Consider the following 23290-nt stretch of genomic DNA (forward strand, 5'->3'; position numbering starts at 1 on the left):
ATCAAGTAATATTGCAAGTTGGTTTTCTGTTTAATTATTAGTTACCTTAAATTAAAAAACTATTACACAAAAAATTAAAATGAAATGAAGGCAGCATAGAATAATAATATGATATAACTGGGCGGAAACAACAGTGAAAAAGGACTTGAAAAAAAGGAAAAGCACATTTCCTTTCTTTGTCTCAAGATTACCTGCCTACTGTAGGAATTATGAGACAGGACACCCATACTGTAATGAGTTCGGCCTAAAGTCCAGCAGGCGGAGGGAATGTGGATGATTTGAATCTAATCCATAACATGAATATAAATAGTATAAGCTAAGACAATTTCCAGTTAGGCTTGTCTCATGACAACATTCAGCAAATAAAAAAACCAGAAACAAACTTAGCTATTGAATTCCTCTCTAAAGAGTCCATTTACTTTAATGCTAAAGCTTAATTTCTGAGTAGACTCCCACCAGAAACCCAGTTAGGCTAAGCCTAATCTCAGGCCTGGAAAGGGTGAACTATGTAAGCTTTGTATGTGTGATAGGCAAGCAAGCTTGACAACAATATAAAGAACCAAAATCAGTTATTACAACTTATCTGTTTACTGATCAAGACGCCAAAAAACAAAACATATATTGTGTTAAAAAGCTAGGATATTTTCTTCCCTTTCCCTGCGACTATTCAGTCCATTCAAAAAAATCTAGCCTAGGCTACTGAGTCCATGCTCATATGGGACTTTGGTTACCTTACCTGAGAATTTTTCTTTTTTATTGTTTCAGAGGCTCAATCCGTGCTAGCGTACATGGAACATGTATTTCAAATTTGTAACTACACAGAACTTAATTACCAAATAAACACAGAGAAGCCCAAAATAATGCTCTTCTTTCAAAATATGAGTTTAATGATAATCGCAAAAAATCTTGAAATTAAAGAAGAAAATCACCAGGCTAAAGAAAATGGCAAAGAAAAATCACCAGGACTGTAATAAACACCAGATCTAGTGATAAATTGCCGGTATCGGCAACTCTAAAAAATTCTATGCAGCATTACTGAAATATCTAAAAACATTGTTCATAAGAAAATATATTTCTTTCAAAAAAGAGATTGAGGAGCTCAGTGATTACTTTTCATAGCAAAGCATCCATGATTAGTTCATTTAAAATATTTTAATTTTTCAGAAAAACATGAAAGAGGGTTTACATTTTGAGAAATTGAAAATATTATTGAAGAAAAGATTTATTGAAAATCTATCCAAGAAAAATTTAAAATGGGCTTTGGAGACTATCCTGCTGAATACAACCCTAAAGTCCACGGACCCTATGACCCTGCAAGGTTCTACGGGAAAGGTAATTTGCCTATGAAATTTTTTTTTAGTTGTGTTTGGTCAAAGCATTCTTACCTTTTGGTTGGCTATATTGATCTTTAGAAATCAAGGTTTGTTGCATTTTAAAATAAGATAGAAAAAATGGAACATATTACAAAAACGTTCTTCCCAAATGCAATAATGATAGGTTAAACTAGAGGTAAATGTCAAATAATTCACATCAATTAGCCTACCTCTGAAAAAAGTGAAACTGGCTACCACTCAAATGCCTTTTTGTGATTTTTCTTGTGATCTTTATGAATATAAAAATTGTTTTGGTAAAATTCTAGTTAATTGACTTCTTGCTATCTTGGAAAGGGTTTAGGTTAGGAAAACTAAACTTTCAGGGATGGGTCTACAGGCTAAAGTATGTCCCAGGAAGGTATTTTGAAGTACTTACCTACACTCCTTTTCCCTCTAGAGAGCCCTGAAATGTGATGACCTTTAAAAATATGTGTGCTATAGAAGTGAAACCCTGCAAAATAGAACTTCTACTTAATTAAAGTACAAAAAAATTGTTTTCAGCTTCATAACTTTGCTCAATCCCATTTTATAAGGTTTTAAAGATATGCAAATATATTTCCTAAATTTTGAAAAAAACTCTGATATGGCTCTAAATTCTACTCAAATAACAGGAATTGCATTTTCAGGACTAAAGGCGGAGAAAAAGCAACTAGTAACTGAAAATTAAGGTTAAATGTTGTTTTGTCAAAATTTCAGTAGGTATAGACTTCTCATGTAGGCAAATTTCAAGGTCCTCTAGAGGGAGAAGGAGTGGAGATGGGTACTTCAAAATACCTTCCTGGGATATACTTTAGCCTGTAGACCCATCCCTGAAAGTTTCATTTTCCTAACCTAAACCCTTTCTGCAATAACAAGAAGTCAATAACTAGAATTTTACCAATGTTTCTACTCTAAATTTGAATTTAAGCACTTTTTGAGCTCTTAAAAATGACAAATTTTCAAAAAAATTTGATAGTTCACATAACTATCTTACCAATAAACTGAACATAGGGTAAAGCAACCAACACTGGAACACTGATCAGTCTGCACACTTTTTGACATCTACTATAACTACTCTATTATACCACATAGAAATTTGATTTTTTTTTTTACAGTTAGAATTGCCTCTGTTTTCTAGTTCTAGTTCCAAAAATTGTAGGTAGGTATATGGAGTAACAACAAGTCCTTTTATCTCTGACTTCTTCTCCAGAAAAACTAGCCACTAGAAGCACTATTCTCCTCTAGTCTGCAAACAATGAATGTATGCAATTATGAACAATAATACACAGTTATTGATTATGGAAAGTGTGAGTTCTTGGGCTACCTGTCCTCAGCAGTTTAATGCCTCTAGGCCAGCCAGTACCAACATGGCTCTTCCTCCTCAATCCCACTCTTCTGCACAATCAAAAACTAGAGATAAATCTTGTCCTTTTAAAAATTGACTTCTTCAAGCTTTAATCATTATTAAATAATATTTCTCTTCTTTAAGATATCATTTGCTGCCTTAAATATCTTATGATCAATTTATAATGGCAGGTTAGAATCCAAGATAGCTATGAAGTAATTGGAATCTTAGCCAAGGAGCAGAAATGCTTTAGAGCAATAGTCTCCTCACTCTGAATCTGGTAATCAAATAAAGTATGCTGGATTGTTTCATCTGCTGAAAAGCAGACTCAGCATAAAGAGGAATGATGTAGCTTCCAATTAAATAACAAACTATTTAGAAGTAGAGCACCTGATTTCAGCTGGTAATATAGTACTGTATTTAATCTTGTATGAAATACAGATAAAATTAATTTACTGTGAATTACATTGGATCTTTGCCTGATAATATCTTGTGAATTGAGGTCAGAGAAAGGACTAGGAATTAACATGGAAGCCTTTGCTGCTAGAGAATCAGCCATATCATTATATTTGATGCCTTTATGACTTGGAACATGTTGAAAATAAAAACCTCTTAGCCCTTGATCTTAAGATTAAGAAGCTGTCTTCTAATACTACATAAATCCTTATCATTAGCAATTCTATTAATATTTTGGATCAAGAGTAATGCTGATTTAGAGTTGGAGAGACAGAGTATATTTTCAGATTGCATGTTATAATTTATAAGTGCATCCAAGCCAGGCAAATGGCATATAATTCAGCAGACAAGATAGAATATTCCAATGGGAGAGGAGAATAAATGTTCAAATTCAGGGATGGGAAACATGCTCCTGCTCAAGCTCTTAGTATAACAATAACCATCCTGAATGATATCTGATAACCATCCTGATTGCTGTTGACTGAGATGGGTGCTTTGGAAACATTTTAAAGCCTTTCTTTTTGCCAGAACCTACACTCATCATTCCACCAATTCTTGGGTCTTTTGGAGCCATGATAAAAATGCATCCTAGTCATTGGAATTGCCAATTTAGCTGACTCCAGCAGGATTGATTTCAAATTAGACTCAATGACATTAATATCAGAATTGGAAGAAAAAAAGGAAAAATATAATTCATTTAATATCTCATGAAAAAGGGACCAATTACCTTTGGAGTTAATAAATGTAGGGATGTAGGGTTTGGGAGAATAGTATAAATCTTGAACTGATGTAAGAATTGCAGAATGATCAGATTGACCTGATGACACCTTTATCATCTGAACTAGATCATAATATGAAGAAGGGCCTAGAAGCAAATCTATAGTTGAGAAAGAGTTAGAAGAAATATTATACCTGGTCTGAAAGTCAAATGGAGTGAAAATCAAGGTGTCTGGAAAATTGGACAATATGTACTCTATTCCTCTTCCTGCTTTGTTGCTACCAGCTGATTGTTCCCAGAGAGGATCACCAAAAATAAAGGTATTATTACCTGATAATTCTGCTTCCAAGATACTTTGGATGTCCTTACTCCCAAATGGATTATAAAAGGATTTTATGGCAAGATGGTTACCATTGGCTAAGGTAATTATTATACCTACAACATCTATTTCATCCCTGTAGATAGTTAAGGGTTGAGGGGAGTGTTGGATTGAAACATGAACAAAGATTGCCACACCCCCTCCCTTTCTGTTAGTTGATCTATCTTTCCTGTAGCACTTGTACCCAGGCATTTTGATTTTCTTGTACTGATGAAGATTAGTCTCTTGTAGACAAATAGTTCCAATTCTATTATCATTTACACATTGGATAAGATCAGCAAGTTTATTTGAATTTAAAGAGATGCAATTCCATTTTAGGATCTGTAGCTTAGCTAACATCAGAAGAGTTGAATAGGTGACATGCATGATACTTTGAGAGAATGGATGGTAATTCTGTTCCTATTTCATTGAAAATAGAATTGGAAAAGTAGTGTTCTGCAATTTCTTTTGTTATACTGGCTTTTTTTATCTTTAGCCATATTTGATTGTAAGATTAGGTCCACTGATGCAACATCTTAAATTAGTAATATGAGGTCCAACTCTATCTTGCATAGTGATGGCTTGAGTAGAAATATTAGGAAAAGCTGCCACTTTCAGACCAAGATTTAGGACTAATTCTAGGATTGTTGAGGGATGGACTAGCTTCAGCCACCTTGGGATGCTCCTTAGCCAACAGAGGGTAAGAAGTCTCAGTAGGAGGAATGAGTGCTTGATTTTGGTTGTTCTTGTGGACCTGTAGCCAGGGTTTTAGAGGAAGGGCTAAATTCACTTCCTTGGCCTCATTAACACTTGGACCTGATGGTACTTTGGAGAGCTTGGCCAGCTCCATTGTAGCTATAGGGAAAGGGACACTTTCTTGAAGAGCAATCCTTAAAACTTTAGCTTGTCAAACATATTTAGGACATGAATTGTGATCTGTTGATTGGTGTCAACCATCACAATTTGTACATTTAGGAACTTCAGTACATCTACTTTCTGTAGACAAGGAGTGATTACCAAGGCAATTAGGGCACCCTGGTTCAGAAGAAGAACAATACTTAGATGAGTGACCAAGCTTAAAACATTTTGAGCATTGGAGAGGTTTTTCTTGGTATATTTTATGAGCTTTTTGCTGACCAAAGAGGAAAACTGAGTCAAATTGGGAACTAGCAGGTAAGATAAGGAGGACACTCTTACTACTTCTTCTTCCCTTAGAATCTAGCTTGCCCCTGCAATGAACCTCCAGCATTTCCCCCTTGTTGTTCATGAGACCATCTTTCAAGTCATCAGTTGACAATTCCAATGGTATGTTGTACAGCACTATTTTCTGAGAATTTTTTGGGTTGGTTTCCACCATTCAGGTTTAACAGGGATATTGCCAATTTTTTGTAGGCTAAGTGCTTTGCAGGCTTCATTTCTGTCTAGAAACATAACTGTTAGTGAACCATCTCTGTTTACATTCACAGTGAAGCTGCATCTAAAAGATTTAAAAAGATTCATTCTAATATTAACATTAGTTTTGATGGGGAAAGATTGATCTTTTACTGTTAGAGTAAATAGGATAACGGGTTTGTCCTTTATCTCCATAGCTGGGACTGAGTTTGAGAGTCCAATTATTCCAGGAGGACTCATAGAAGGCTTTTTTTGTTTCTGTTTTCTGCCTATTGTCTGAAAATCCTCATTTGGCAGATTATCAGTTTTGGGGATTGGGGACTCAGATACAGTAATCATGGATTCATTCAGGCTCATCATCAGATATTGGAGATACAACAATAGGACTATCCGCTTCTGATAACCAATTAGATGATTGGCCCCCTTCCCTGAGGGGGCTAGAAGAGCTAGGAAACATTGAGTTCAGGAGAGGTAAATTCCAGAAACTCTAACCACACAATAAACTTTAGGAAAAAGCAAAGAATACTTCTCAAACAAAAGGAGTAGCAAGAGCTTTACTTTTCTTTCAGAAAATAAATGAAATCAATAAATATAGATTTTCATCAATTGATTTCTTCTTTTCTTCTGCTCAGCTTGTTTTCTGAACAAGTAAGTCATTAATTTGAATAGTTTTGCTTATACAGTGCTACCTAATTTTGAATTAAGCAATAGCTATCAGTTCAGCTAATACTGGGACATACATTTCTCTTATTGACAAAGATATTATGCAATAATACACAATCTGAGACAGCCTTGCTTTATCTTATAAACTTCCAAAAAACCTGTTTAGACATTTTTTGCTGAGATCTATGACTCAGGCTCTTTGTCTTCTTATTAGAGAGTTTAATGTCTTGGAATTTGTTATTTTAAATTGGTTTTCCAGAGAAAAAATAGTGGATCCAGCATTTTCTCTGGGGGGGGGTGCATAATAGGTTGCTTAGATAAACTTGCAAACAAAGAAATACCCACAATTTATAAGGAACATTGACAATTATGCATCATAGGTAGGTAGTGGTAATGGTGTAAAGTGCTAAAGAGTTTGGCCTTCATTTTAATGCTTTAGGATGAACAGAGGAGGTGATATGTCATATAATGCAGAGATTTAATTGGATGAAAATAGGCAGTAAAGTGGCTATCATTTCTCACAAAAATTCAAAACTTAAATTAATAATTTTTGCCCTTCTCATACATTTAATTTCTATTATACAAATCCCCTAAAAAACAACTAGGCTATGTTGTAAAAGCCACCCCTCTTCACAAAAAAAGCAAACCCAAAAAACCAAAACAGACTGCCATAAAAGTAATGATAGGCTGATCAATTTCTTTGCCTCAGTGCCATAGCAAGACTCATAAACAAAATTTTGACAGTAAATAGAAGTAAATATTTTGCTTTTCAGTCCTGTTGTGATAGTACAATCCTGAACTATCATTTTGACAGCCTAAAGAAGTTGGGATTTTAAATTTCTCCTCCTTGTTATTGCAAAATGAAGGTTTTCAACTCACAGTTGGCTTTTGCAGTAATACGGACAGATTCCGTTGATAAACCTAAATTTAATTAAATACTTTTTGGTGGTATGCGACATTAGTAAAATCTAACAAAGACCACACAAAGTGACTAAAATCTTGTTTCAAACTTGTTTGCAAAAAGAAACAGAAAAAAAGTGAAAAATTTATGAAAAACTCAACTATTAAAAATCAATTACAAAGAAATATTACTTTTGTCCAGACCTGTCCTGGCTTAGTTTGCACTTCAATCTTTTGTTTACTTAAAAAGGCAACTATAACTTTTAATTTTTACAAACGTTTTCATTAATAAAAATATATGTAACTTCCAAATTAATTCAGTAACAAATTTCTATATTTGTATGTTTTTATTATGTATATGAGGGACTTTGTACCCTCTTTTTACCTTGCTCTTTACACTAAAGCTTACATTTTGTCTCAATTCCTTAGGAATGACCCCTGAATCACAAAGGCTGTAGAAGAAATAGTTGAAATTACTAAAAAATACTTTAGTGTAAAGAGCAGGTATTTAGGAAGAGATGAACCCCTCATATGCGTAATAATTTCCGTTCGTTCTCTTTTAATGCTGCTTCTTACTTTCAGTTGAAAAAACTTTTTCATATTTATCTTTTCATTGTTTTTTGTTTTTAATAATATTAGAAAATACTGCACCCCCTTCATGTAAATTCTCTCCTCCCATGACAATTCCTTGATGGAAAGATCCTCCAACGTAACCCCCTCCCTATCCAAGAAAAAAAATCCCCTGAAAACGTCTGTACACTTCCCAATAACCATTACTATATGTAAACATTGGTCAAAGTTTGTAACTTGTGGCCCCTCCCATAGGACTGTGAGGGAGTAAGTCATCAGCAAAGACATAGTTATTAGGTTTTTCCACTATGCTGAAGAAAATGGCTATCTTAGAATTTTGACCCGTTGACTTTGGAAAAAGTCAACGTGGCGTGGGAGGGGGTCTAGGTGCCCCCCAGTTTTTGGTCACTTAAAAAGGGCCCTAGAACTTTTAATTTCCATTAGAATGAACCCTTTCGCAACATTCTAGGACCACTGGGTTGATCCAATCACCCCTGATGACAGAAAAAAAAAGAGAAAAAAAAGTAAACATGCAACCATGATTGGTCTTCTGGCAAAAAATAAAGAATTCCACATTTTTATAGATAGGAGCTTTGGTTCTTCTGTAGATAGGGTTCTCTGATGTGCTGAATGCGATGGTGGGATTTTGTTAAGATTCTATGACTTTTAGGGAATGTTTTCCCCTATTTTCCAAAATAAGGCAAATTTTCTCAGACTCGTAACTTTTTGATAAGTAATGCTAAATTTGATGAAACTTGTATATTTAACATGAGCATAAAAATCCAATGATTATCTATTAATATCAAAATCCCATTTTTAAAAGTTCCGTTTACTATTGAGCCAGATCGCTCCTTACTACAGTTTGCTACCACAAACTGTTTGATAGGCTAATAGGCCTAAGCCTTTCTGAAAGTGTTTAAACGATGATTCTATTTTTCGTTGGGGGGGGGGAGTATTTACCCCCAGAAAATACCCCCATGGCTAACTGATCTCCAATCAGTTTTGACTTATAAAAAAAGGACTTGACCTACTTCTTTCAGCTAAAAATAATAAAAAGTTGTATGTGACGATTTGAAAAAGAACCAAAATTCTCAATAGAGAAAATTTTTTGGGGAGAATATTTTCATTGGAGGTTGGGGGGGATTTCCCGAAAATATTTGCTGCACGTTGGGATCTCTTGTGATCTTAAAAAGGTCACAGTAAGAAAGGTAAAAAGAAAGAGTCTTAGTTAGCTCCACAATCCTCCTGGGAATAGGTCTAAGTTATAAAGTTTGCCTGTTGCTTATGTAGCCTATTACAGGGAAGTATACACGCATTTTTTGAGTGGGGGAGTATTTTCTGCTAGTGAAATTTTTCACGGGGATAATTTCCCATGTGAGGTAAGTTTCTAGGGGGTAAATTTCTCATGAGAAATTTTACACCAAAGGAATTTGCTAGAATTCTTATACGAAGTTTTACTGTAAAGAGCAGGGCGTCGAGGGAGGGACAATCCCTTTCATATATAGGATATTTTCTGTTCTTTTTAAGTTTTAAAATTAAAGATTTAAAATTTAAAGTTTTTAAAATTTAAGATTTAAATTTGAATTTGTAGATATATTTGTTGTATGGTTTTAGGATATTTTAAATTTGTTTTTAGCATCTGAAATTCATTTATGTAACCATCTTCACCTCAAAGCAATCCAGTCTTCATATGACAGCTAGATTTTTCAATCTGAACAGGGCGGATGCAAGGAGGGCACGGGGGCGCACAGAAAAATTAATTTCGTCCAGACCCAAACCAGAGCAAGCAGTCCCAACCACAAATCCAACGCCATGTCATGGGGGTGCGCCCCCGTGCCCTCCTTGGATCCGCCCCTGTTCAGATTGAAAAATCTAGCTGTCATTTGAAGACTGGATTGCTTTGAGGAAGAAAAAGCCAAGACAGATAGTGGCTTTTACAACATAGCCTAGTTGTTTTTTAGGGGATTTGTATAATAGAAATTAAATGTATGAGAAGGGCAAAAATTATTAATTTAAGTTTTGAATTTTTGTGAGAAATGATGCCTACTTTACTGCCTATTTTAATCCAATTAAATCTCTGCATTATATGACAAATCACCTCTGTTCATCCTAAAATATTAAAATGAAGGCGAAACTCTTTAGCACTTTAGACCATTTCCACTACCTACCTACGACGCAGAATTGTCGAAGTTCCCTTTGAATTGCGGATATTTCTTTGTTTGCAAGTTTATTGAAGTAACCCATTATGCGCACCCCCCCCCCCCAAAAAAAGAAAATCCTTGATCAACTATTTTCTCTCAGAAAATCTAATTTAAAATACCTAATTTTAAGACATTAAAAGGTCTAGCAACAAGAGAAAGAGCCTGAGTCATACATCTCAGCAAAGAATGTCTGAACAGGGTTTTTGGAAGCAACCCAGAAAAATGTATAAATCGGGTGCCCAAAATCAAAGTCTTTTGTCCCAGTATTGGACATTTTGCAATCCAAGCACAGATTCTGTCCCAGAATAGGTCTGTATCAGTACTGGTTGCTTTACCCCATCACTTGATGCTTTATTATGTTCTTTATGAATATAATAATCACTTCTACTGTAAATTTAAATTTAAGCACCTTTTGAGCTCTTAAAAATGACAAATTTTCAAAGAATTATTACAGTTAATATCTACTGGAAATTCAAATTTAAGCACTTTTGAGCTATTAAAAATGAAAAGTTTTCAATGAAAGTGTAAGTTATTGCTTGTTTTTCACAAAATAATACTACATTTGGTAAAATTCTAGTTTAGTGACTTCTTGCTATCTTGGAAAGGGGCTAGGTTAGGAAAATGAAACTTTCGGGGATGGGTCAACAGGCTAAAGTATATCCCAGGAAGGTATTTTAAAGTACCAACCTCTACTCCTTCTCCCTCTAGAGGGCCCTGAAATTCGCCTACAAGGTTGAAACTTTGACTAAACAACATTTTACCTTAATTTTCAGTTACCAGCTGCTTTTTCTCTGCCTTTAGTTCTGAAAATGCAATTCCTGTTATTTGAGTAGAATTCTGAGCCATATCAATGTTTTTTTTTCAAAATTTAGGAAATGTATTTGCATATCTTTAAAACCTCATAAATTGGGATTGAGCAAAGTTGTGAAGCTAAAAACGATTTTGTTATACTTCAATTAAGCAGAACATCTATTTTGCTTGGTTTTCACTTTTATAACACACATATTTTTAAAGGTCATCAAAGGTCAGGACCTTCTAGAGGGAGAGGGAGTGAAGGTGGGTACTTCAATGCCTTCCCAGGACATACTTTAGCCTGTAGACCCATGTAGACCCTGAAAGTTTAATTTTCCTAACCTAACCCATTTCCGAGATAGCAAGAAGTCACTAAACTAGAATTTTACCCTATATCTTATCAGCACCATCTTTTCTTGGTTGTTTTTGAAAAAAAAATAATGCTATATTTTGTCATTGCTAAAATTATTTATTATAAGGTTTGGGTAAAAACTGCTGAATTTGAATTTATGGTAGAAAAAATTATTATATTCGTAAAGAATATAAAGCAAGGCATCAAATGGAATATTCACTTTATTGGTAAGTCAGTTATATGAACTGTCATAAATTTATCGTTGTTACTTCATGATATGCTGAAAAATTGTGTTAACACATTCTAAGACACTTCCACTATACTTTTTCCTTCCCTTAATTTGAAAATATATAGCCCTTTTTTTCATTTTATGGGCACATGGGTTGAAACAAGAGTGATACATGACAGAATAGGCCTAGTTATGAATTATGTAATTTGGGCTAATTGAAGTACCTTTCAAATATGTTAACTAGCCCACAATTTTTCTTTATAATGAAGTAAATATAGTTTTCTTAACATGCTTCCTTCATACTCTGTAAGAACTTTTTGAGAAGGTGTAAGGAGAGATGCTTTAATTAAGTTGGGATGGAGGAGAAGCGTTTGTACCTTTTTTTGGTCTATGGTGAATAGAATGAGGATATCAAAAAAGTCTGCAAAGGGGTGCCATCACACTATGTAAAGAAAATTTCAATATGAGGGTTTATAGGAACTCTGTAGAAAATTATTTAGTTCCAAGTGTCATTGGTAAAAAAAAAAAAAAAAAAAAAAAAAAAAAAAAAAAAAAAAAAAAAAAGCCATGTCAACCATATTAGACAAATTTTATGTATGCCTGGGCGGTTTAAAAGTACTACCACACGGTCACTAGCTGGGGGGGGGGAAACAAAAATAAAATTTGCCAGATAACCCTTTTCATGTTTAAAATAGGCATTATAAAGTAAGAAAGTGCTTTCTTATTACATGAAATACATTTTTTGTTGAGGTGTCACCTTCCTGATGCCTGGACTATAATATTTTCTGATGTTAGAAATTCATTGTAAGCACAGCTCAGTATTAAGGGATTGGAGGTCTAAACCCATATCATAGCGTAAAATAGCAGTGTAAGATATAAAAAAAGATTATCTTCCAACGTGTTTCAGGGGAGAAAAAAGAGAGGGCTTATCGTTGGTTGACGCACAAACTCCACAAAGTGCCATTCTTCCACAATAAAATGTTGACACAATTGACAAAAAAATAAAGTTCAATGTATTTAATGAAACACTGAATCAGCCACTCGACGTTTAAAGATTTAAAAAGAGAAAATGACCTGAGGATTTGACAAATATCAAAAAATATTTTGACATAATCAATATCATTGGCTCTTCGAGTAAATCTATGATATTGGTTTTGGTGAGTAAAATCTATGTAGTCTTTTTCACTCGGTGAATCCTCAATAAAATTTGTCAGTGTATTAATTTGTGATTGGACATATCAACAAACACGGATTTATCTTTTTCCAAATGGAAAAGTGTATAATTTTGGTTAGTTGAATTTTGATTGCTTCTATGTTTCAGAAATTTTCTATTTCATTTTCATTTTTCATTTCATTTTCATTCTGAAATTTTCATTTCAGAAATATTCTATTTCTATCTCAGAAATTTCTATTCTAGTTTCTATTTCTATTCTATGTTTCAGAAATTTCTATTCCAGGAAATTTCAGCCTTATGATCAGGGTCAGCAAGTTCTTTGTTACTTTCTTTACAAATTTTGCTTGCCTCTTTTCTTGTAATGTTCCTCAGAAAAATCCTTTTAGAAGTGAATCTCTTCAGGTTGTCAATGCAACTGTTAGAAATTGATGTTAGTTTATCCTTGCGTTTTTGTAATAAATCAGTAGCATTAAAGTAATATAAACTGTTTTGCAAAAAATGTCTCCCAAAATTCATTCTTTTGTCATCAATATTTCCTTTCACCTTGTCCAAATCTTCAGAGGCCATTCCATATGTTTGATTTTTCAAAGTTGTCTCACAATACCATGTAATCTTTGGATTGCCTAAACTGTTAGTCAAATTTTGGAATTTAGGGTGTAGACATTCTTTGATGGTACTATTTACTTGTTCATCAAAGATGGTGACTGCAGTGAATTTGAACAATATTGCTACTATTATTAAGCTTCCAATTATTTTCACTGATTTTCGATTAGTTGGTATCTTGAGTTTTTCTGATCGTGGGTCCTCAACGATAACTTGCGAGTCAAAGTAGTGGAAATTGCGACTCTCCAGTGTTTGCCTCAATCGATTATCCCAAGATCTATAAAAGTCATAATAAACAATGAACAGAAAAAATAGAACAAAAAGATAACAGAAAACAAAAGAAAACAACAAAAAATAACCTAAAACAGAAAAAACATCGGAATCAGCTATGTGTATATGTGCTACAATTTTTCTTATTAGCATGAAATATGGACTTTTAGAACATATGTACATCATGTGGGAAAATGAATAAAGTAATCTATAAAGTGCATAAAGTAAAACAAATAATTTTATAGCATTATATAGCAGAAGTACTGCGCTATGACATTTAGTCCATTTCCCTAGTTAATGGTTCGTCAGTTTCCGACTCGGTACAAATTCGACAAGCCTTCGTATTTGACATATTCACCATTACACCTAATTAAGGGTTTGATTCTCTTGATCTTTTACTGAAAACATATGAATATAATTTCTTCAAATTTAGTTAGTTTTTGTTATACCAGAGGTTCAAAACAACATTTGGATTTTAGGGACAACCAATTTTAGGGATAAGAGATTTTTTCTATTATGCATCAGACTAGAATATTTAAATGAGGAAGAATAACTCTTTGAATCTAACTTTGGAATGGTAATTATGATTTTGATCCTGGTTGCAGAAGAAGGTGCGTCCTAGTAAGGATTTGACAAAGAATGATAATGACAATAACAAGTTGCTATTTAAAGAAATGACAAGTAAGACAAAATTGCCATTGTCAGCTGATTAAGAAATCGTAACTATTATCTAAATTAGTCTTAATGATTAATTTGGCAACAAAAAATGTTTCTTCACAGATATGTTCAGCTTCATTGTCTTTGCATTGTATATAGCATGCACTATTCTGGCCATACATGTGGCCATAATGCTACCTGTATTTGACTCTCTGGATGTGTTGTTGTATACAGCCCTGACAGTATTTTTTGGGATGGTTTGACCCTCTTGTCTGATTACTTAGATAATTCATTATTTTTCTTATGCTATGTTTTTCATCCTTCTTCTAAAGCAAGAAACCCCAATTCCACAGCACAAGTTGTGCTGCTAAGGTTTCAGTAGCTTTTGGAGTTCTGCTGCTGGAAGCTTTGGAACTTTTTGCATATCTGTTGACCACCTTCAAGGTAAACATGCTAAGCAAAGTAGGCTAGGGCAAAATTCTAATTTAAAGCAAAATTTTGCTTCAGTAATTTAGAATAGAATTCAGATAAAAACGTATTCAAAGTGATTTAAAAAACAGCTAGCAATAGAGAGAAACTTGATTATGTTAAGAATATAATCTTCCTGCATATTATAAAGCAAGATTTCCATGGTTTTAGTGTTTTAAAGATTTCTATGGCTATGTCTTTGACCATAGGGGAGGGGGCATGGGTGTATTGTAAAGGAAAGCGACCATAATAATTGGGAAAAACATAAATAAAGAATCTAATAATGCTGCTTTTCAGCATTTTTCCTTTGAAAATTGCCAGCCACTGTTATTTACCTCAATCTTGAGAATGTTTTGACTTCCCTTAGGCTAATTATGGTTTGAGTATGATTTTCTTTGACTTCAGGTTTTGAAAAGATACACTGTAGTATCTTGAGAATAGCTAAATGGATCAATCAAGGTGAAACTTTTAGCTAGTGTTTGGGGATGGCAAGGAAACTAAATATTTAGGAAATGGATACAATTATTGAAATGTTTTTGCTCCTGAATTTTGGTTTGTCCAAAGAGGATAGACAATGATTTTGTATATGTTCAAAACCAATTTCTATCAGCTATTGAGTTAAGAGGACCCTTAACACAGAACCTACTTCCCCCCAAAAAAAGATAAGAATTGACCCCAGTTTTACTTTTGGCTGGCTAGTACTTGTAACACTTCTAGTCAGACCAGTTACTTGACTTTGAAGGTTTTGGATCATTCCAGGCCAAAAGCTTGAAGAAGTAAAAGAAGGGACCTCATTTAAGACGAAAAAGTAAGGAAATTAACCCAGTTGTTTTGACTTGTGACATGGTTGTCTTATATTTTTAATTCTACATTTCAACACTTTTATGTGTTGAACCTTCTCATTTTTTCTTCTTCTTTTTGAATTATAAATTGATTGCGAAGAGTCACTCTTTACTTTGTGTAACATGTTAGAATTTTATTTCATATATATGTAATTTTTCAGCTGATGTTCCACTTGGTCAAGTTAAACTAGGTGAGCTCAGCCAATGGCTTGGAAGAAGAAATAAGAACCCACAGGCTGTGGCTGCTGCTGTCAGTAGAGGTATGAAAGCTCTTAGGTATTTTTTTTTGGTAGAATTTCAACTGATTTTTAGTTTATATTTTTTGTATTCCTAAAACAGTAATTTTTTTAAGCTGAAATATATATATATATATATATATATATATATATATATATATATATATATATATATATATATATACTACTACTACTACTAATAACTCACTGCAGCACCAAGTCGCCTGAGGCCAACACAGCTACGCACGCTCCTCCTCCAACCTAATCTATTTAAAGCCTCCCTCTTTACACCCTCCCAGGAAGTTCCCATTTCCTTTAAATCCTTATTTATGACATCCTCCCAACCCAGACAAGGACGACCTGCTTTCAGTGTAGCCCCAGACGGTTGGCCAAAAAGGACAATCTTCGGTAATCTGTCATCCTTAATCCGTAGAACGTGGCCTAGTCATCTCAACCTTTCTTTCATTATAGCCCCAGAAAGCGGGATTGAACCACACTTTTCGTACAACCTACTGTTTGAAATACGGTCAGTCAGCCGGGTACCCAGAACAATCCGTAGGCAATTTCTCTGGAAAACATCTAGTAAATTTTCATCTGCTTTTCGGAGTGTCCATGCTTCAGAGCCATATTTGACCACTGTCATCACTGTAGCTTCCAATATTCTAATCTTGGTTTGTAGGCTTATCTTTCTATTCTTCCAAACTTTTTTTAACTGTGAGGGCCTGTGTGCTACTGTTGAAAAAAGTTTGAAGGAATAGAAGGATAAGTCTGAAGCAAGGTTAGAATATTGGAAGCTACTGTAATGGCAGTGGTCGAATATGGTTCTGAACCATTGGCACTGAACCAAATGTCAACAGATTGTTCTGGGTACCTGGCTGACTGACAGTATTTTAAACAGTAGCCTCTACGAAAAGTGCGGTCCAATCGCACTTTCTAGGGCTACAATAAGAGAAAGGTTGAAATGGCTAGGGCACATTCTGCAGATGGAGGATAACAGATTACCAAAAATTATCCTTTTTGGCCAACTGTATAGGGGTAAGCAGAAAGCAGATTGTCTTTAGTTGAGGTGGTTGGACGTAAAGAAAATGGGACTTCCTGGGAGGGTGTAAAGAGGGAGGCTTCGAAAAGGATTGGGATGGAAGAGGATCATGCATAGGTGTGATGGTCTCAGGCTACTTGATGTTGCAGTGAGCTGTTAGTAGTAGTATGTGTAATGTCTTATGGTTTTTATTATCAAACAGCAGATCAACATAATATAAGGCTACCCAGCAAAATCATAATTATTTGTCTTGCCTTTTGCTTTACTATGGTTTAATTGTTGGTCAATTTCTGTCTAAAGAACACAGTAGGTTATTCTCTTTTCTTTTTTAACTAGCCTAATTTCTGTATGCTATTCTAGCCTTACTATTTTATAATCAATAAAGAATATCTTAAAGACCAAAAACTGCATAATTTCATACAATTACTACTTGATTTCAAATAAACTTAAATCTTAAATTAGAACCCAAAATTGAATAAATTAGAATCAAGCTTGTCTGAGTTTTTTCTTTTTCAGCAAGATAATGATAGACTGTAGTGGTGCTAGTAGTTTTTTAATCCTAATAACTTCATCATAAATTGCCAAAGTTTTCTTTCTTGATAGTTTCCCATGCTCTGGTATAAGCTTTCGGCTTTAATTTCCATAACGTGGTATATCGTCACTGTTACACCCAAAGGCTGTATTTGATATTTTCACACTTCTGATGTAAAACCGCAAAAAAAACAGTTTGCTAAGTTGTTCTCAAAGGGAGATTCAGGAGAATAATGCAGATCAAGAGAATGAGAGTGTGATTGAACATTCATTCCTCCTGCTGATTTTAAATGCAGTTGTTATTGACAATTATTTTAGAAGTTAAAATTGTTAGATGTGACCTTTAAGCTAACAGAGATAATATAATGTTGATGCAATTGAATGTTTTTTAGGCTGGTGGAGATGGCAGCACAAATACGTTTTGCCAAGAAAAGGTGGAATTGCACCATATATTCAACTTATAGTCGGCTGTTCTATTTTCTTCTATGCCATTAATTATGGAAAAATGGGTAATTAGTGACTTATCTCTTTTTAACTAAGGGAAAAAGTTGTCTTAAGGATATTAACAGTGAATGTTAATTTCTGAATTATATATCAAACTGATGTTTCTTAACATGAGAGAAGAAGAATCAGGTTCAAAATTTGAGTTTTTGGGACAAATACAAATTAACTAAAAAAGAGGAAAGTTCAATACCTTGGACTTAAAATGTTCTGTTTTACTTTTCTTTGCTCAACTTGATGTTTTAATAGAATTTTAGGGGACTATTAGAATTTAGATAATTAGACTCGTTGGTAATTTTGCTTATGCAAAAATTAAAAATGACCCAAATTCTTTGCAGTCAATATACAAAAAAGCATATCAGTTGTGAAATTGATAATCCGGTCTAAACTAAGTGAAAAGTAAGTAGCAGTTATTAGACTTATAGGTCCTTCAGCAAAATTTATTTAATCATTTGCTGTCAATTTACAACTACAGTATTTTTGTAAAAATAATAATCTAATTTTGATTTGACTATATTAACTGCACTTAGAATTGCTTTATTATTTTTATTTATTTCTTTTAGTTCAGCATTGAATGAAGCAAAGTAACTATTTGTAAAACTAAAAATGTCTTTTTTGTTTTCTTTCAACCAAAATTATGTGCTAAACTTACAGCACATTTTTCTGCTACAAATCTTTTTCAGTCTCCATTAGAGATTTGGAAGTAATGTCATTGGGGTGGGGGGCATTTTTAATTCACAGCTTCATTTATGCTGGATAACACAACTAGAAACAGTTACAGTGGTAAAAGAGGTTTTTAGTGGTTGTGGATAAGGTGAATAGCTTATAGCATGTCTGACCAAACAAGGAATGTGAATACTTGAATCTTTTTTTCTATGCTTACTATGAAACAAGAATTTTGATGTTCGTGCTGAAATTTCATTTTATTACATTACAAACATTTTATATTATTTTATTATATTTTATATTATTTTATTATTATTAATATAATTATTATTATTAAATAATATAATTATTATATTATTTTTTCTATTGTTTGGTAAATGACGACTTATACTTATTGACGACATGACTGCCTGTCCATGGATTATTCTTTATGGTTGATTGTGTATGGCTATGCTGTTTGACCTATGTGATTGTATGGATGAGTAGGGTTAAGGCCTCATTCAAGTGCTGGTCTATATTAATCACTAATTTAGGAAAACAGTCTTCCTTTTCTCCTTCTGTCTCTTTTTTTTTTTTTTTGTGTTTGTGTTTGTGCTGTTGCATTGGTGATTTCTCTTTTCATGATATTATTATTTTTATCATTTTATATCATTTTATTACATTTCTTTTATTACAAACCACATCTGTCGTTTAGTACCGTATTGTCTAAAGTCTTTTTGACAGAATTCTTAGGGGGAGTATCTACCTACCTTTTAAAAATTTAACAGCTAAAGACTCGGAGGCTCTGGTTAGTTGTACTGTATCTTGTTACATGATATTGATCGATTTCTTCTGTGTTTCTAAGAGTGCGTGTGAAAGCCGTTTCGCTGTGTCTGATTTACTTCCAGTCAAGAGCAAATGCTGCTTTCTTTTCAAAGGGATATATTGAAATTTTTATGGATACTCTAAATTCAAGATGGTTTAGGAAGTACTTTGTTTAGACCTTGGTCTTTGACGTAAATTCAACAGGGTTTGAGTACCTGAAAAATTAAGAGTGAATGGTTGATGTTCTGAATGTTAAAAGGTAATGTTGATTCCATAGATATTTCGAGGCCAATACTCGGTATAATCTCAGCAATAGCGAGAAACGTGAAGGATGTCAGTCTTTCAGCTACCATAATGTGCTGTTCTGAATGGAGATGGGGAACGTAGAACAGCTCTTAGAGGCGTCTGACGTATTGCCGTAATTAATACAGGAAAACAATTCTTGTGCATTAAATTTTTCAGTGCGAAGGAAGTTTTTAAAAGATTGCGATTGATTTGTTGTTTTTCATATCTGGATTGTATTTGATGTTGTCTACATGATATACCGATAACCAGGATAGAGTATACTAGCACTACTTAGCTTAAAGTTTTTTTGTTTTTTTTACTAGCCCTATACTATACTAGGACTATACTACGATAACCAGGATAGAGTATACTAGCACTACTTAGCTTAAAGTTTTTTTGTTTTTTTTTACTAGCCCTATACTATACTAGGACTATACTAGCACTATAGCACTATACTAGCACTACTTAGCTTAAAGTTGTTTTTTTTTACTAGCACTATACTATACTAGCACTATAGCACTATACTAGCACTATAGCAATATACTAGCACTACTTAGCTTAAAGTTGTTTTTTTTTTTTACTAGCACTATACTATACTAGCACTATACTAGCACTACTTAGCTTAAAGTTTTTTTTTTTTACTATCACTATACTATACTAGCACTATAGCACTATACTAGCACTACTTAGCTTAAAGTTTTTTTTTTTTTTTACTAGCACTATACTATACTAGCACTATAGCACTATACTATACTAGCACTACTTAGCTTAAAGTTTTTTTTTTTACTAGCACTATACTATACTAGCACTATAGCACTATACTATACTAGCACTATAGCACTACTTAGCTTAAAGTTTTTTTTTTTTACTAGCACTATAGCACTATACTATACTAGCACTATAGCACTACTTAGCTTAAAGTTTTTTTTTTTTACTAGCACTATACTATACTAGCACTATAACACAGCACTATAGCACTATACTAGCACTACTTAGCTTAAAGTTTTTTTTTATGATTGGATAGCCCACATGAAGTTTTGGTGAGTCCATCAAGTCCTTTCTGAATTGATGGATTGAAGCCATTTGTGTTAAAATTAGTATATTGGGTTCAGTTTTGCTAAAATATTCGGCAAGAAGTGACTTCCCACTGTGAAAGATAGATTATTTCAGGACTGTTCAGGACTAGATTGGGAACAGCCAGGACTGTGCCAAAGTAGTACTTTTGTAGCTCTCTCTGATGAAAATGCAATGGTTATTGCCCCATTTTATATTTGTCTGCTACTGACTAATTGGGATGTGAAGCTGTCTCCAAGAGATTAGTTCAACTCTGGAATGCTGTAACAGTGCTCATCACTGAGTCTGCCAATCAAGGCTAATATCAACAACCTATGAAACCCTTACTGGTCTCAAAGTGTAACTATTGACCGAAAATGGCGAGGAATGATCAAAGACGAGCATCTGGCACTTCTTTCATGCTTTGGAAGAGTCTCGATCCCGAGGAACTTAAAAAAAATTTGAAACAGGAATGCATTTTGAAGCCACACTTGAACTCTTTTCAGCTGACCAGCTTGTGTCATAATCTTTAAGGCCAGCATATAATTACAACTAAAAAACATTGCCAAAGATTTAGTGTCAACTTATATTCTAAGATAAATTGACTAGGGAAAAATGAGGATCTCTTACTTTGAATTGACTGGTTATTTTATAAACCCGCTTTATCTGCTTAAGTCCTTCTATGATCCCTCTTAACGTATTTACTCGACTCTTTGACTTGATGGACTTAGAAGTGCATTATCAAAGAAAGGGTTTGTTGAAGAAAAATGCCGGCTTTGCAGTACTAAACCTAGTGTCCGGCTTTCAAGAATGATGCTCAATACCCTCCTTTTACTATTGTACCCAAAAAGGGTATTCTGTGTTTTTCTGTTTTCTAAGGATAGTCTGAACTAACTTAAATGCAGAAATATGATCCAAAGCTGAAGTGGTGGTATTACAAAAGCCACAATACCAATCTTTGGTATCTGCAGGTACCCATTTCCAGATTTATCCAGGTACCCATTTAGAGCTGGGTTGACTCTGACTAAGCCTACAGAATCACGCCAGTGACCCCCGTCCCAAACCAAATAACTGGCAAAACCAGTAATCGAACCCTCGCCCTTCGGACATTGGATTCTAAATCCAGCACTTTGATTGTTCAAAAATTCAAAATTCAAATTCATTTTATTTAAAAAACATCCGACGGACAGAGCCGATTATTAGTTTTTATTGTCATGGACACACAAAAATCCGTCGATAAGTCAAAATTAACATTCACAAAATTATAGTATATACAATTAACAACAATAATCCGGATTAAAAAGTCGACCCAGCATTAAACAACTTAAAATGTTGTTTAATTGTTTCGGGCACCCGACTGACTGACTGTATCTAAAACAGTTAGCTGTTTAAGAAAATGTCGTTCCATTCTGCTTTCTAAGGCTATAATGAGAGAAAGTTTTAGATGGCTTGGACAAATTCTGTAGATGAAGAATGACAGATTGCAATAGACCTTCCTTGTTTGCCAACCATCTAGGGGCAAACAAAAAGCAGGTCGTCCTTGAATAAGGTGGGTGAATGTCGTAAGGAATGGTTTAAGGGAAATCGGAAAATTTTGGGTGCATGTAAAGAGAGGGTTTGAATAGATTGGAATGAAGAAGGGGCGTTTTTAGCTGTATCCTCTGGCGGCTTTGTGCCTCAATAAGCTGTTAGTATAATGTTTTCAAATTATCAAATTGTTGTTGGGAATGAGTCTGTGTCTTGACTATTATAGTTTATGTCTTGTTTTACCCATGATTGAAAAAGCAGAGAAGTGGAAAGTTCTGCTATCTTTTCCGTTTTTTTATATCGCCATTCTTAGTTTCAATATTTTGAAGCGTTCAAAGCGAAAAAGAAATGGGCTATGGATAGATCCTCAAAAATATTATTGGTCTCAGGTCTCCTTTGGACTCGTAAGGAAAGTTGGAATACGTTAAACTACAGCAAAGGGACGAAATTGGAATGAAATAAAATATGTCAAAGTTTATAAAGTCGTGTATTAATAAGAAGAGTCTTGTACTTCTATAGAAAACAAAATTCAAATTTTTTACCGCTAGATGCTTTTGATGAGCCTATTTAAATCTTTTGTCGGAATTTTTCTCTTTTCTTTAAAAATTGTGAATATGTGAGGTTTGTGCTGGAGCTATAAATTCTGCATTATAAAACATACCTAGTACGTTTTAAGATGTTGGATTCGATACAGCTGTTTTTATAGAACGAATTCTCAAATTTAGTAGGTTGGAGGTGTTATGCTGATGTCTTTTTTGAATAGCAGTGCAGAAGAATATTGTGGAGAGGAGTGTATACAGGAAGATACAGTTAAAAGCTTTATAATGGACATAAAAAGTGTTCCAACTAATCTATACTTTATGCCTTCATAAATGAAGGGATCACGCATGTCAAGCATTCTTTTTTTTTTAGGGATTAGTGCCATCTATCCATATTTAAAGTTTTGCCAATTTTGTTTTTCTTGTTTCAGTTGCACACCGTCAACGCAAATACCATTGGTGAAGAACAAATATTTTCAGTCGAGTGGTTGTTTTTAATTTGAGATGGAAAAAATAAATATTAATGTCTTATTCCTATTTTGTTTGAATTGTTGTTGGAGGTAGCTTACTTACATTCATATTACTGGTAGTCTTGTAAAACAGGAGTAGAGGAAGCTCTCACAGGCTAGTCAGAAGACTCATTATTATTATTTAAGAATTAACGACGCTTCTTGACTACTAAGGTCCCTGCGTCGGCCCTGTAGTGCATTCCTGCAGCGTGATTCGATCTCTGGGTCTCGTATTACTAAGCTAAGGTCAAATCCACT

General features: G+C 34.0%; 1 protein-coding gene across 1 annotated transcript; it reads left to right on the top strand.

The window, feature by feature from the left end:
• The first annotated feature begins 1172 nt into the window (after positions 1-1172).
• On the top strand, positions 1173-23054 carry LOC136040139 (putative ATP synthase subunit f, mitochondrial). The gene is made up of 4 exons (XM_065724250.1): positions 1173-1332; positions 15504-15602; positions 17541-17657; positions 22955-23054. The coding sequence occupies exons 1-4, from the start codon at positions 1254-1256 to the stop codon at positions 22984-22986; spliced, it is 327 nt and encodes a 108-aa protein (XP_065580322.1). The 5' UTR covers positions 1173-1253; the 3' UTR covers positions 22987-23054.
• Positions 23055-23290: the final 236 nt, after the last annotated feature.

The sequence above is a fragment of the Artemia franciscana genome, chromosome 20, assembly GCF_032884065.1.
Source record: "Artemia franciscana chromosome 20, ASM3288406v1, whole genome shotgun sequence".
Lineage (NCBI taxonomy): Eukaryota > Metazoa > Arthropoda > Branchiopoda > Anostraca > Artemiidae > Artemia > Artemia franciscana.